This window comes from Dasypus novemcinctus, chromosome 7 (assembly GCF_030445035.2).
Source record: "Dasypus novemcinctus isolate mDasNov1 chromosome 7, mDasNov1.1.hap2, whole genome shotgun sequence".
In the NCBI taxonomy this organism is placed as follows: Eukaryota; Metazoa; Chordata; class Mammalia; order Cingulata; family Dasypodidae; genus Dasypus; species Dasypus novemcinctus.
In genome coordinates, this window is record NC_080679.1 from 25,505,454 (window position 1) to 25,520,207 (window position 14,754).

General features: G+C 45.5%; 1 protein-coding gene across 13 annotated transcripts in view; it reads right to left on the minus strand.

Moving 5' to 3' along the window:
• The window catches only part of STK36 (serine/threonine kinase 36), a 22,604-nt gene continuing 7,850 nt past the window's right edge, over positions 1-14,754 (minus strand). For 11 of the 13 annotated variants that reach the window (XM_058300112.2, XM_012529454.4, XM_071216120.1 and 8 more), the window contains 16 exons: positions 11,199-11,378; positions 10,139-10,236; positions 9,571-9,676; positions 7,949-8,099; positions 7,631-7,758; positions 7,017-7,121; positions 6,535-6,633; positions 6,360-6,448; positions 6,018-6,081; positions 5,720-5,830; positions 4,328-4,402; positions 3,872-4,046; positions 3,460-3,607; positions 3,053-3,200; positions 1,743-2,489; positions 1-705 (listed from right to left, as the gene is read on the minus strand). In XM_058300112.2, coding sequence (XP_058156095.1) covers positions 556-705; positions 1,743-2,489; positions 3,053-3,200; positions 3,460-3,607; positions 3,872-4,046; positions 4,328-4,402; positions 5,720-5,830; positions 6,018-6,081; positions 6,360-6,448; positions 6,535-6,633; positions 7,017-7,121; positions 7,631-7,758; positions 7,949-8,099; positions 9,571-9,676; positions 10,139-10,236; positions 11,199-11,378 — 2,574 coding nt within the window. In that variant the 3' untranslated portion in view covers positions 1-555. The remainder of the gene's footprint in view (positions 706-1,742; positions 2,490-3,052; positions 3,201-3,459; positions 3,608-3,871; positions 4,047-4,327; positions 4,403-5,719; positions 5,831-6,017; positions 6,082-6,359; positions 6,449-6,534; positions 6,634-7,016; positions 7,122-7,630; positions 7,759-7,948; positions 8,100-9,570; positions 9,677-10,138; positions 10,237-11,198; positions 11,379-14,754) is intronic. The other 2 variants (XM_058300114.2, XM_004469551.5) reach the window with 1 other exon arrangement.

Below are 14,754 nucleotides of genomic sequence, written 5' to 3' on the forward strand. Positions count from 1 at the left end.
TAGGGCAAAGCACATCTTTTATTAAAAGAGTTTACAAACAGAACTACAAAAACAAAAAGATAAATTCCACTCATGGAAGAGAATGATGTGGGCTAAGGGCTGGGGACCCCCTCAACAACAGGGACTGGTGGCATTTATTCCCATAGCCTAGAGCTGAAACACTCTCCTGGGGCCAGTGAACCTAAAGCAAGAACTTTCTGGGAAGATTACAGGACCTTCAGGAAGGAAGAACTCTCTCAGGCAGAAGGTATATCCCTAAGGTCTGGGTGGCAAGTTCCTGGGGTTAAAGGCACATTCCTGGGAGAAAAGTCCCCTGGATATTGAGAAGAAAGGAATCTTCTTCAGCAATGAAGTTTACTGGTTGAAATCATCCTGAATCCGGGAGAAGCAAAGAGCTTTTATGTCTAAATCTCTTTGAGGTTCTCATTCTCAGTTGATTTCTCAGTTAAGTCTCTTTAGCTCTTGGTAGAGTTGGCGGCTTGTGTAGTAGAAAAAGGAAGAATTGGCAATGATAGGGTAAGGAAGGTTGGAGGCTTAAATCCCAGAAATCTGTGATCACATGCTGTGGGTTGGCCTCAGGAGGTAAATGAGTTTCCTGCAGTGTTTGGCAGAGGCAGGCCTGGGACCGCTGCCACTGTGCGGTAGTAACTGGTTTCCCAGAGCGAGTAGGGCTAATTTCTCACTGGCACCCAGGGACACCAGCACCTGTGGGATAAAGAGTAGATGACAAGACAGGACATGAGGCTCAGAAATGGTAGTGTCTGGGGCAAAGGCAGAGGAATCTCATTTGACCCATCAATTCCCAGTCCAGAAAAGGAAGAAAAAGGAAATGGACTCAAGGACTAAGAAGAAATTGTGTGACAGACAGAAATCATTAGGACCAGAGGCCTACTTACATTCTCTTTTACAGACGATAAAACCAAGGCACAAAGGGATCCATGCACTTGCTCCCCAAAAAAGGTTATGAAGGCAGCAGTAGGAGTGAGCCTTAAGGTCTAATTCCAAGCCTCAGGTCCAGACCAGTGGGACCCCTTTTCTTATTTGCTCATATGGATGGCCAGGAATTCATATCAACCATCCCACCAAAATTTCTGTTCTATATGAACCACCCAATGGAAACACAATGAGAATATAATTTGGGGTTTTAGTCTTATCATTAGTAGGTTTGTGATTTCCACTGGGTTCAATAAGAACTGAAAATTGAGCAGAAGAGGCAGAATAAAGTATGGTTAAGAGAATGGGCTCTGGGCCCAGACTAATTTTGTAACTTGGGCAAGTTATTAAATTCTTTGTGCCTGAGTTTCCTTGCCTGTTAAATGAGGATAATATAGCTTAAACCAGATAGTAAAGGTAAAATGCTTAGCATGGTACTTTTCACATGGTTAAGTGCCAAAAAAAAAAAAAAGATAGTAATCACCTACATGGCCCCTGAATGAAACCCCACTCTAATCTCAACATCTCTTAGTCTGCCCCATCTCCCTCCCACATAGCTTCTAGAATGGAAAACAGAGGTCCTTGAAATCCCATGCAATTCTCAATCCAAGGGAGCCCTCTTCCAGTTCCCTTCCCTTCTTCAGAGTAGGAGATGGTAATGGAAAAACTCAACTCTTAAAACTCTGCCCTGCACTTTCTGCTCCCAGGGAGAAACAAGCTTGAATTTCTGGCTGTCCCAATTCCTTAAAGACTACCTCAGAGAAAAGTCAGGAACTATAGGGACCCTGATCATCATGGCTGGGGTGTACCTGATGGATGCAGGGCTCCTGCCTGAGGCTCCGGAGGGCAATGAGGGCGGCCTCCTTCACATTTGGCTGGGGGTCTCCACATGCCATCTCAAGTAGCCGCTGGGGTACTTGGCACTGTAGCAGCTCCTCCCCTAGTCCCTCAGGCCCCAAGTTTCCCAGGGCTGATGCAGCATTGCGCCGGATACCAGCCTGAGGATCTTCAAGCAGCTGGGTCATACTGGGCACTGCAGCTGCCAGGGCAGGTCCCAGAGGTCCAGCTTGGTAGGCTGCATTGCCCACAGCAAAGCTGGCACTGCGCCGCACGGCAGGGTCCTTGTCGCCAAGCCCCAGCAGCAGGAGGTTAAGCAGTCCAGGCTGGCTCTGCAGTGCCCCACGCAGGGCCATGCTGTGTTGGAGCAAGTGTCCCAGGAGCCCATAAGTGCGGGCCCGCACACAGTTTTCTGGGTGGCCCAGGAGGCAGCGGAGGGGCCGATAGGATTCATCGGAGCCAGCCAGGAGCTCCTGGATAAAGGACAAGTGGCTGGGAGACAGTACTCGGGCTGTGTGAGCCAGCAGGGTGAGAAGGTCAGAGGTTAGCAGTGGCTGGTCACCCAGGAGGGCAACTGAGAGGAATGAGATGCTGGTGCTAGGCGAGGCAGCCACTGTGCTCACAAACTGGCTGAGAGAGGTGGGATCTGTCAGTCCCAGGTGTGTGAGGAGGCTGATGGGCAGCTCAACTTGTGGCAAAAGAAGATGATGGCAACAGACCTGGGAAAATGGGGGGTAGGGGTAAAAGGAATAAAGAGAGTTGCAGCCACACTGCAGTTAGGTAGCTAGGAGCTCAGAAACTGGGAGAGAAAAAAGTCAAGCTTTGGTGAGAAATAATACAGAGAGCTAGAAGAACTGCCCTCCTCCTGCGCCAGCAACCCAAATGAGACACCATGTGGAGTTCAAGAGAGCAGGTCCTTTCCAAGCCCGTTTCTTGTACTATAAGAACTCAGTCTCTCTGCCTTCAAAGATTCACTGCTTAATGCCAAAAAATGCCAGAGATGATTCCTGGTCATGGAGTAGAGTCCAGTCCCTAGACTAAGATGCCCTCTCCACTGAGCTCCAGCAGAGTTCAGATAAGGGACTGACAGGGAGAAGGAGGTACTACTCCATATATTTCCAGTCAAGCTTAACATTTTCTTGACTCCAATCTAGATGAAGCCAGATGTGCCACTCTTACAGGGGTTCTAGGAGAGCCCTAGAATTGTCAGGGAGTGAATTAGAGTACAAAAGAATGGCCATGTTCCTCTCCCACCTTCATGCCTGGGTAGCTTCCCAAGTACCTGCAGCAGGTGGGCTGCAACCTCTGAATCCCTGAGGTCAGCCAAGATACCTACAAGGAGGTCAGCATCAACATCCAGGGCAAAAGGGAAGCAAAGGAGCTGGCAGACAGAGAGTACCACAGCCGGGAGAAACTCAGACCCATGAGGCCTAGAGAGAGGGGTATAGAAGGATATGCTTGGTCTTGCTCATTCACCCTTCAAAATGTTTCCCTCCCTCTTCTCAAATTCCCTTCCCTTGCTCTACTTTCCCAATCTCAGCAAATCTTTTCAAGTTCCCACGTAGTCTTTATCCCATTTCTAGTCTCACAGCTCCTGCTGTGAGCTATTTCTCTCCTGCCTTCCCTTTCCCATCCCCTACTGTGGATTTCCTGGATCTTCCATTCTCCCTCCTTCTAGTTCAAACTCACGCCTGGCCCAGCAGATGTAGGAATCTGGGGGAAAGCAGGTGCTTCAGGGTGGACATGAGGATACTGCCATGCTGGGACAGGTGGCTCAGGCATAACTGAGGCTCCTGGGTGAAGGTGACCACAGCCAGACTCAGCAGGGCTGCCATGCCTAAAAACACCAAGAATAGGGAACTAGCAGAGTAGGCAAGAAAACCAGATGCCCCCTCGCTCTCCCATGGCTCACAAGGATACCACCTACTCAGCCCCTTTCTATTCCCTGAGCAGCTCTAGCATAGACTCTGCCATCCTCTCTTCAGGCAGCAGCAGCAGCAGTAATCACTATGGGCTAACCCTGCCTCCTCTATCCTGCCTCCTCTTGAAGAGGGATCAATATACTAGCCCCACAAAAGAGGCCATGCTGATTAAAAGATACCTTGGGGTGAGATCAGTGTCCAGTCTGGCTCTGAACTTTGTGGACTGGATGAGGACAGTTCTTCTTCCTGTGTAGATACCTCCTCGGGTAGCCTCAGGGCCATGGAGAAGCGGTGCCACAGAATGGTCCACATTTCTGAGCTAGCCACATCCCTTATCAAGCTAGCCTTCCCCTGCTGAAGACAAAGTTAGAAGAGGGTGGGGTAGGGAGGTAGAAGGCAGGAGTCCTTTTTCCATTCCTTTCCCTGACCTACGAGGAAATGGGGTCCCAGAAACAATTCCTTCTTTTTTCCCATCTAGAATTTCTCTATTGTTTTCTTTCTTTCTTATCATACCTTAACCCCCTAACCTCTCAACCCATGTATATGTCTGTTTCTTCATTTCTATTGTCTAGTGGCTCTCTAAAATGCCCTGTCTCTCTCCTTAACTTTCCATTCCTCCTAGGATGCCCATGTACCTGGGTGAGGAGATGCAGCAGAAGGATGAGGAGGCCATCATAGAACCCACAGCCACCTGGTGGAGTCAGCCGCACCTGTCAGAGGGGCAGGAAGGATGAAGTTGCCTGAGAGGGATGAGGCTGCCTCACAGGCCTGTGTAGTGGCAAGAATTCTTCTGGGCTTAGGAGTCTTGATTCCTGCCTATTCATTTGATGAAGCCATTGAGGACTTACATAGGACTAAAATAAACTACATATGGACAAGATTTTTTTATCTCTTTTATTCACTGCTATACCCTCAGAGACTAGCATAGAGCCTACATCTCAACACATATTTATGTGTGCAATAATTATTGGTTGAGCAAACAAGCCAATTTGCCTATAAGAAAGCTCACTCTGGTGACAGTGAAGAGAAGGAAGGAGAGAGACACTAGAGGCAGGAGATCCATTACCAAGCAAGGGCCGAAGCCCAGGAGAGAGAGGATATATGGATAAACTAAGGCAGGCCAGTGATGATGCCATGGAAGGAATGGATTTGAGACCACAGGAAGGTGGCACATATGGAACCTGGGGAACCACTGGGATGGGGGAATAACAGGGAAGAGGGAGGAGTCCATGATAACTCCAATGTCTCTAACTTTGGCTCCTCGATGAATGTTAGTGCCATCACTACTTACTTGAATGACCTCTCTGAAGTTCAACTTCATCTAGAAAATGCAGATGAGCTTTATTACATTTCATTTGTCTATAGTTCAAGTACACTGTGGGATACCCTATGTGAAGGTGCTTTATAAATTATAAAGATTTCTACCTCCATAAGGCATGACAATAATTGGAATATGAAATCTATCAGTCTTTCAACAAAATGAGGAAAACAGTGGGTTCCCAAGGGTCCAAAGGTAGAGGGGAAAGGGCCTGAAAATGGAGGAAGCAGAAAGGAAGCTACATAATGGACTGAGAATTCCTGAGGAATTCACAAGATGTCAGGCACTTTTTCCATCAACTAGAGAGAAAAAAATGGGGAAAGCAGAGTGCAAACTGTAGTAGAGGGGAAGAGATTAAGCATTTGGAAGGGCTTTAACACTAATGAGCATAAGCTTCCAGAGGAGGGGACTAAAATAGGCAGGGAAATCTCGCTCCTCAGAGAACTCAGGTGTCTCTTGGTCTTTCCGTATGTTCGCCGGTTAGCCACTCTGACCCTCCCTCTCTCTTTACAAGCCCTGAATGTTAAAATTCATGACCTTAGAAAGACCTACTTCCAGGGACAAAGGATGGAAAGAGAAGGACTTTTTCATTCCTTTACCACTTAGGTTTATTCTCGGCTTGCTGTTATTTCGGTCTTTCCCCGCCTGGATGCAGTCCTAGTATTTGACTCAGAGAAAACGTGTCTGTTCCTTCCCCAGCAGATCTCACCTCTGCAGGGGCAGACAGGGCATGTGTAGCTGCAGCTATCCATTCCGTGGGCTGAAAGTCAAAGGTCACCCCTTGCTGACCAAGCTGTCCCAATAGACAGGCTGCTGCACTCTAGGGGAGAGAGGGAGAAAGAGAAGGAATGTCTGAATCTGAATGTTTTCCACAAGCAGAGAGAGGATTTATGTGTCTGTCCCAGTCTAGAGAATGCCTCCCAAAACAGTTGTGAATGGGACTCCCCCACTCCCAAAAGTTGGATGACAGGGTGAAAAGGGGAAGAGAGTGACAGTGGAAAACTCACCACAAGAGACACAACGTGTGAATGGGTAAAGAGAGCTGCAATCTCACTGCCTAGCTTCTCCATCCTGGAATAAGGAGATAAATCCAAGGATACAGTAGTATTAAAAGAGGGTGGCAAGTGGTCTTCCCTCACCCTTGGACCACACTCTTCACCTAGGCTGCATGGCTACCTCTAAGGCACAAAGTGGTGGGAATCTAAGTCTGTTCTTTTAGAGAAACCTTCACTTTCTCCATCCCAATCCCACCTAAGGATAGGCTGTAGAGTGTCATTCCTCCATATTTATGTCACAGTTAGATACGTGGGTTGAGGATTTCAGTGGAGAGACCCTACTTTATGACTCACCCAGAAGGCAGCTCTTGGAGTCGAAGGACAAGAAGGGAGAGGAGGTAGAGTGTCACTTCAGTTGACTCTTCCCAATCCACTACTTTCACCTATAAAAGAAATCTAAAATATCAGGGCCACCTCTGGTTGAGATGGTGGGCCTACCACGAGATGCCCACCTGTGTTGCTGGCCTACCTTGCCCTGGACCAACATCAACAGTGACTCCAGGGCCAGGGGCTCTTGCCCTAGAAGACGGCACAAGCTCTCGCTGACGTAGCAGCAGGAATAGAGAACCTAAAGGAAAAAGAAGGAGGTGAAGCAGAGCAACCCCTGGGCTTCTAGAGGGAAGGCTCAACTGAAAGGCAGACTAGCCTCTCAACAGATCTCGTATCTGATCACTTAGGAGTAATAGAGGAGTTCAGGCCACTTTTGCCTCCTGCTGTAAGCCAGTGAGATAGGGATATTTCTCAGTCAGCTGAGAACTGTCTAACAGTGGGGCCATTTCAGTTAGAGGAGAAATTTAAAAGCAGAAAGGAGTCCTCCAAAGGGGTCTTGCAATCTGTCTCACTTGGTTGCCCACACTTTCTCTCTCTCTGGCTCTCACTCTTTCTCTTGTTAGAAGTCCTGGATGTTAAAAAAAGAAATCTGAAGTGCCAGGAGTTATGGGCAGGCAGTACCTTGAGAAGGTGCAGGCAGAGGATAGGATGCTGCAGGCCTGAGATGATGGATGGCCGCAGCTGGTTGCTGTCTTCAGTCAATTGATATGCCAAATGCCGAGAGACCTATAGGGACACACCTGAAGACTTAATCCTATCCCCGTTAAGCCAATCCTATTTCTCTCACAGGTCCAAATGTCCATTAAAGTACTTTCAAATCCTTACTAGCCACTATTGCCCAGGAACCTCAGACCCCATTCTAGTTCCAGTCTTCATGGACAATTATACCTCTGGGCACGTTCAGAGGAAAGTGATGCTGGCCAACAGGGTATGGAGAGGGGGGAAAGCCCTTTAGGAAGTTTCACTGCCAGCTTCAGACCAGCTTCCCTACCACACAGGCAGTTTATCACTGAACTCTCTCTCCCTCACCAGCTGGCCAAGGGCTCTGGGATTCTAACTAGTATGTTTTACAAATGGCCCAGACTTAGGGTGGGAGCATCTGTTTCTGGAAACACTGAGTAAAGGGATGCATAAAATGAAGACCCAAAAAGCTTATGTTTTTCTGACTTTCTGAGAAGCTGGGGCCAGACCTCCTGACAGCAGGAATGAGAAGGGCAGGAGATTACAGCTCAGACCTGCTCCTTGGCTTCCCAGCAGCCAGGCAGCCCCACAGGAGCAGTGCACATGGCTGCCAGGGCAGAGGAAATGGCTCCAGGTAAATCCTCATTCTGTTCCCGCAGTGGCTGGCTCACTTGAGGGGCTCCTACAGAGAGAGGCAAGGAAGGCAGGGTGGAGTTTGGCTGTTCTTCTCAGATCTCTATTCATTCTTTCAGTACACAGCTATTTAATGAAGACCCACTAAATGTCAGGCACTATTCTAGGTCCTGTCAGTAAAAAGAGCAGATAGATACAATGAACAAGTCAAAGGAACCTCCCCTCCCCACCCTAGTTACCTGGAGGCGTGTGGAAAGGGAGCTGTGGAACTGTCAAGCCATGAAGGAGCCCATCCAGTACAGCCCGCTGCGTAGTCAGCAGGCTGGAGTAAAAGGCTTTGGAGTTGGCCTGGCTGTTCCCGTCCATGGCTTCACACAGAACAGTAAAACACTGCAAGGGACAAGGGCAGGATGAACATCAGGGCATGGAAAACTGACTGGGTTTAGTGTACGTAGCAAGAATCCCCCAAGATCCTGACAAAGGAGAATAAAAACCCAGGTGGAACAGCTGTCTAGTTTTAGCATTCCTTGCCCAGAAAGTGCATTGTAACTGCCTTCATGTTTCAAGGACAGGAATTTGAGGTGTCAATCCTTCCATTCTCTGACTCCCTAGATGGTGTTTCTCTAAGTGGTATCTGTAGACTATACGTATAAGAATTCCTGGGGATTCCTGAGTCTCTCCCAACCCAACCTGACTGATTCAGAATTGCAAGAGGTGGTGCATTTATCCCAAACTCTCCATGCTACTCAATGCACAATGATGTTTGAGAAATGTTGGTCAATAACATGAGTCACTGCTGGCCAAGATTTATGTTAGACATTAAGAGTTTCCTGACTTGAAAGGGTAATGAGTATTAAAATCTCTTGGAATAGAAAAGTCTGAATGGACTGCTAGCAGAAGGCAGAAATGTAATCCATATCTTTGTTCCCAGTTACCAGTCTGAAAACTGACTGGGCAATTGTTTGCTTCCATGCACGTGTTCCTCTCTAGTTGCCTCCCCTGAGATCAGCTAGAACCTCATCATCTATTTCCCTGTGCTTCTGCTTCAGACTCCATGGGAGAGAATCCATATAGTTTACTAGACCTTAGGACAAACAAGGTTGGAGAGTACTAGATGGTTTTAAGTCTCATCAGGAAGAAATAATTAGGGAGGTAAGGAAAAAATATGCCAAATGTATACTATGGACCATAGTTAGTGGTAATAGTCTCATAATACTATCTCATGATCTGTAACAAATGTTCCACAACAGTGTGGTATGTTGGTGAAGGGTATGGTATGTTGGTTGTATGGTAATTCTACACATGTGCACGATTGTTTTGAAAGTTCACAACTTCTGTAATAAAAACATTAAAAAAAAAAACACCAAAAAAAAATTTCTATTTGTGGTTCCCTGAATAGGCCACAGTACCAATGTTTCTCGGTTTTTCTATATGTTGCTCTTTCTGCCTGGCATGTCCTCCTTACCCTCAGGCCTCAAATACCTGACAAACTTCCATGAATTCTTTAAATCCCAGCAGATAAAATTTCCTTCTTCAAGATTTCTTTATGAACATCCAAGTAGCATTAATCACGTGTTCTTCAGTGGTACTTGTGTATTTTATACAAAGCTTGAATATACTTTTCATAGCAGGTTGTCCTTCAACATGGAATGTCTCTCCTACTAGTCTACCCCAAGTCACCTGAAGACAGGGACTTTTTCTTACTCATGTGGTATGTGGCACATAGTGAACACTCAACAAATTTTTGTTGTGTTAACAAGTTTTTGTTGTGTTAATCTGACCCTATGTAGTTAGAAGGATGGGGATGGGAGAAACAGGGAAAGACAGAAGATATAGGAAGCTGGAAGTGGGAGCAAATTACCATAAGGCTGTCCCTCCGCAAAGTCTGCTCAGAGTCATCAGCTTGGGCCAGCAGTTTCCCCAGCAGGTCCAGAAAGAGGTTGGCAGCCTCCTGAAACACTTGCAGGCTGGGAAAAAATGAGCCCATGGTTCCTTTCAACTCTCTATTTAAAGCCATTCTCAACTCTCTAAAAAAAGCCAAGAAGTGGTGAATGGGTAAATTTTGGGCAGGTGGGAGAATCCCTGTGAAGGAACACATCAGACTGCTCCCAATCCCACTAAACCCACACAGTCATGTACACACACCCAGCAAGCCCTTCTTTGCCATTTTCCCTAAACTACTCACATCTTGACCCTTTCATTTAGGGCCATGGTTGCTGCTATTAACTCTTAGAATCTGAAAGCTCTGGGACAAAGATGGAGATATCACAGGGACCTTATGAGGACCAGCTAGACTCTGAGGGGTCACACATCTAATGATCCCTAATCTGTCACATATCATAGCTTCTTCTCTCTTAACCTAATCCTCAAGGAAGAGGAAAAAATTGGAGCCAAACTGCCAGCAGAGTAAAAACTGCCTCTAATCCCACCTGTCATTTGTCTGGCTCCTCTCCAGATTAAAGGTGCAGGCAAAGTAGGCCTGAATCACAGCCATTAGATCCCGCAAGAAGGCTCCATACCAAGATTGCTGCCAGGAAGAAGGGAGAGAGAGAGTAAGGCAAACAGTTGCAGAGAATGGAGCTAAAGAACAGAAAAAACAATAATTAAAAAAAAAGGTGTAGGGAGACCCAGTCAAGAGGACCAAATAGAAAGGAGCAAGGGAAAGGGGGAGAAAGAAAAGACAGGGGTAACAAAGAATCAGCTGATGGGGTATAAACAACCTGAAAATGTGTCATGTTTGGCTTGCATAACATTTGGAGTTTAGGAGGCTTTCTGGCTCTATTTTCAAAATAGCTCATATTCTTTGTCTAAATTCATTAAAAACACCCAAAACTAATACTCATCAGCTTCCGCCTAGGCCCCATTAAACATTTCTTTATTCTGACTCTCTAAGGCCTGCTCTGCCTTCTCAGCTCAGCTATAGAAAGAACAGCATAGGGAAGTAGAGGTTTAGCCTAAAACACATAAGAGTCTCAATCTTGCTACTTACTGCCTCTATGACCATTAACAAGTTAGTGACCATCTAAATTAGTGAATCACTGAATTTCAATCCCCAACTCTGTAAGACCAGATCAATAAAGCCTAAAACTTACCATTTCAAAGCACAGTGCTTTCAAAATTGGGACTAAAATCTGGATCTCTAGCTTCTCGTGGAAAACAGGAAGATGTGACAACACTGGGCCCACATTTCCACATGGCAATCATGGCTGGAGCTGGAGTGAGGCTGCCCCAGTTAGAGTGGGCAAGTGTACTTTGGCTTATCATACTCCCCACTACTCCATATAGTCACACACATAGTCTACCTCACTGGCTGACATTATCTGCCTGGCCCCAGAAAGCATTAAAAGTTTTTAGTTCCTGTAATACTAACTAGAGAGAGGAGGAAGGGGGAAAAAAGCAGCTAGACCAAACAGAGATGGCAATCAGAAAGAGAAAAAGCCAGAGAGGAAACTTTGGTCAGCCTTTAGAGGGCCTTGGCCTAGCACTCACCTGCTGGATGCTGTTGCTCTCCTGGCTGTGCTTGAGGAGGCTGAGTAGCAGCCCAGGCAACCCTGCCTCACGGCAGAAGGAATACAAGGGAACATAGTCACTGCAGCTGGACAGAAGACTGCTGAGGACCCGGAGCGCAGGGAGGATGAGGGAAGCACCCTCTAGGATGCCTTTCAGGATCTGGGTGGCATGAAGGGAAGAGACAGGGATAATTATCACCAAAGGGAAAAGGAGGAGAGTCACACATACCAAGTATCCACAGGGAGTTGGCAAAGCAGACTAAATGTCATTCCTTTTGTTGAAAGTCTAAAACCCCAAGAAAAAGTGTCACCTAAAAATGTAAATGACAGGGGAGTGGAGGCAGCTCAGTGGTTGAGCGCCTGCTTCCCATGTACAAGGTCCTGGGTTCAATCCTCAGTACACTTGAAAAAAATGTAATGATAGTGACCAAGGGGGACGAGTACATCCTCTCAGGATCTCTGTCAAACCCAGTACCCTTCTCAAAGTCCTACCCTTAAAAAAAAAAGTCACAAACTAAAAACAATGGAAACAGGGAGCGGATATGGCTCAAGCATTTGAGTGCCTGCTTCTCACATGGGTGGTCCCAGGCTTAGTTCCAGTGCTTCCTAAAAACAATAAAAACAAACAACAAACAAACAAAACCAACTCAGGGGAGCCTATGTGGCTCAGTGGTTGAGTGCCTGCTTCCCACACACAAGGTCCTGGGTTCAATCATCAGTACCTAAAAAACAAACAACAACAAAAAAAACACTGTCATTTTACATCAGATAGACAAAGCAGTATTATTTAACTCTAGGCAAAGGTCAAAAAACTGTGGCCTGCAGGCCAAATTCAGCCCTACTACTTTTCTTTTTTCTTTTTTTTTCTTTCTGAGGTCCTAGGGCCGGGGACTGAACCCAGGACCTTGTATGTGGGAAGCCGGTACTCAACCACTGAGCCACATCAGCTCCCCTGAGTTGGTTTTATTGTTTTATTTTTTTGAAGATTTATTTTTCATTTATTTCTCTCCCCTTCCCCGCCCCCCTCCCCCCATTGTCCATCTGCTGTGTGTTCTTCTGTGTCCACATGGATTCTTGTCAGTGGCACCAGGAATCTGTGTCTCTTTTTGTTGCATCATCTTGCTGCATCAGCTCTCCGTGTGTGCAGCACCACTCCTGGGCAGGTTGTGCTTTTTCTCGTGTGGGGCGGCTCTCCTTACTGAGCACACTCCTTGCACATGGGGCTCCCCTACACAGGGGACACCCCTGCATGGCACGGCACTCCTTGCACACATCAGCACTGTGTGTGGGCCAACTCATCACACAGGTCAAGAGACCCTGGATTTGAACCGTGGACCTCCCATGGGATAGGCGGGCACTCTATCAGTTGAGCCAAATCTGCCTCCCTGCTTGTGTGTTTTTTGTTTTACATTTTTTTAAGGAGGCACCGGGGACTGAACCCAGGACCTCCCATGTGGGAAGCAAGCACTCAACTGTTTGAGACACATCCATTCCCAAGCCTATCACTTTTTTAAAAAAAAAGTTTAACCACCACTTATTTCTGCATGTTGACAAGCTAGGGACAATTTTATATTCTTCAGTGACTGGGGGGGGGGGGGAATCAAAAGAAGAATAACATTTATATAAGTGCTTTCTAAAAGTCATTCACTGTTCTAAATCTTTGCATTTATTTGTTTATTTCATCTTTTCAAGAATCCCATGACGTAGATCCTGTTATCCATTTTATAGATGAGGAAACGGAAGCTTCTAGAAAGGTTAAATAATCAAAAATCACATAGTTAATGAACAGCTGAGCTGGAATTCAAACCCAGGGAGTCACCCCTAGAGGCAGAGCTCTTACCCTATTTCCCCACAAAAAAATGTGAGCCAACACCATGAGGACGGTGAAGTGCCAAAAGACAGATGCAAGGTAAAAAGAAAGGGGAAAGGAGAGTCTTCAACAAATAGTGCTGGGACAATTAGATATCCACATGCAAAAAGATTAACTTAGACTCCTATGTCACACCATACACAAAAACTAACTCAAAAACAGAAGAGCTATAACTATAGAACTTTTAAAAAACACCATAGGATAAAACATTCAAGATCTTGGTTTGGAAAAGATTTCTTTTCCTTGAAATCAGGATCCACAAAGGGAAAAAGAGAGTAAAGTGCATGTGATCAAAATTAAAAAACTTTGCACTTCAAAAGACACCCTTTTTTTTCCTATCATGTTGTGTCATTGTCTTTTTGGTGCATTGCTTCACTGTCGGGGGGCCTGCCTGTGCCTCTCTGCACCATGCAGTTCTGGGATGCCTTTTTTCCTTGTTTTAGCAGGAGGCCTGGGGATTGAACCTGGGTCCTCCATATGGTAAACGGGGGAGCTAAATTGCTTGAGCCACAGCCGCTTCCCAAAAGACACTCGGAAGAGAATGAAAGGACAAAACTCTAAATAAGAGAGATACTATTTCACACCCACTAGAAGGGCCATAATCAATGACAATAACAAATGTTGGCAAGGATTTGGAGAAACAGGGATCCTCATACCTTGCTAGTAGAAATGTGAAATGGTATGGCCACTTTGGAAGTTTCTTAAAATGTTAAACATAAATTTACTATATGATCCAGCAGTTCCACTCCTAGGTATGTACTCAAGAGAAATGAAACATATGTTCACACAGAACTTTGCATGTGAATGTCCACAAAAGCACTATTAATGAAAGCCAAAAAGTGGAAACAACCCTTTGTCCATGAACTGGTGAATAGATAAACAAATGTGGAATATCCATACAATGGAATACTACTCAGTAATAAAAAGGAATGAAGTACTGATACACACTACAACATGGATGAACCTTAAAAACATGATATGTGAAAGAAGCCTGACAGAAAAGACCACATATTGTATGATTCCACATATATGAAATGTTCAGAAAAGAGAGACAGATTAGTGGTTGGCTGGGGCTGTGGGTAGGAATGGTGATAGGTATGAGGGCCCTTACTGGCATGATGAAAATGTTCTGAAACTGGATTATGGTGGCGGTTTCACAACTTAGTAAATCAAACTTGATATTCTAAAAATCGCTGACTTGTATGAAAATGAGTAAATTTTATGATATGTAAATTATACTGTAACTCCAAAAACTTTAAAAAAGAGAAAGAGAAGAGATATCATCAACTTATTCCATCGAGTTCCCAGGAAGAGAAATTGCTGTGTTCCACAACACAGGGAAGGCTTTATAGAAGGGGATCCTAATTTTGGTCCCCAATTAAGTAAAATGTTATCCACCTAAAAAACCTCTTTCTTCTCATTAATAGACCTATATTACAAAAAAATTGTATACTCAATTGTTTTAATTATGTTTTAAATTTCATCAATAAAGAAGTTGTGGAAATTTGTTAAAATTTTGTAAGTATTTACATAATATTCTCCATTTTTGCTTCTTAGCCTGCAAAGCCTAAAAGTTTTACCATCTGGCGCCTTACAGAAAAACTTTGATATCCCCTGCTCTAGATGGATACTTACCCTTTCAGAAAGAGAAATCTGAGGCCTGCTC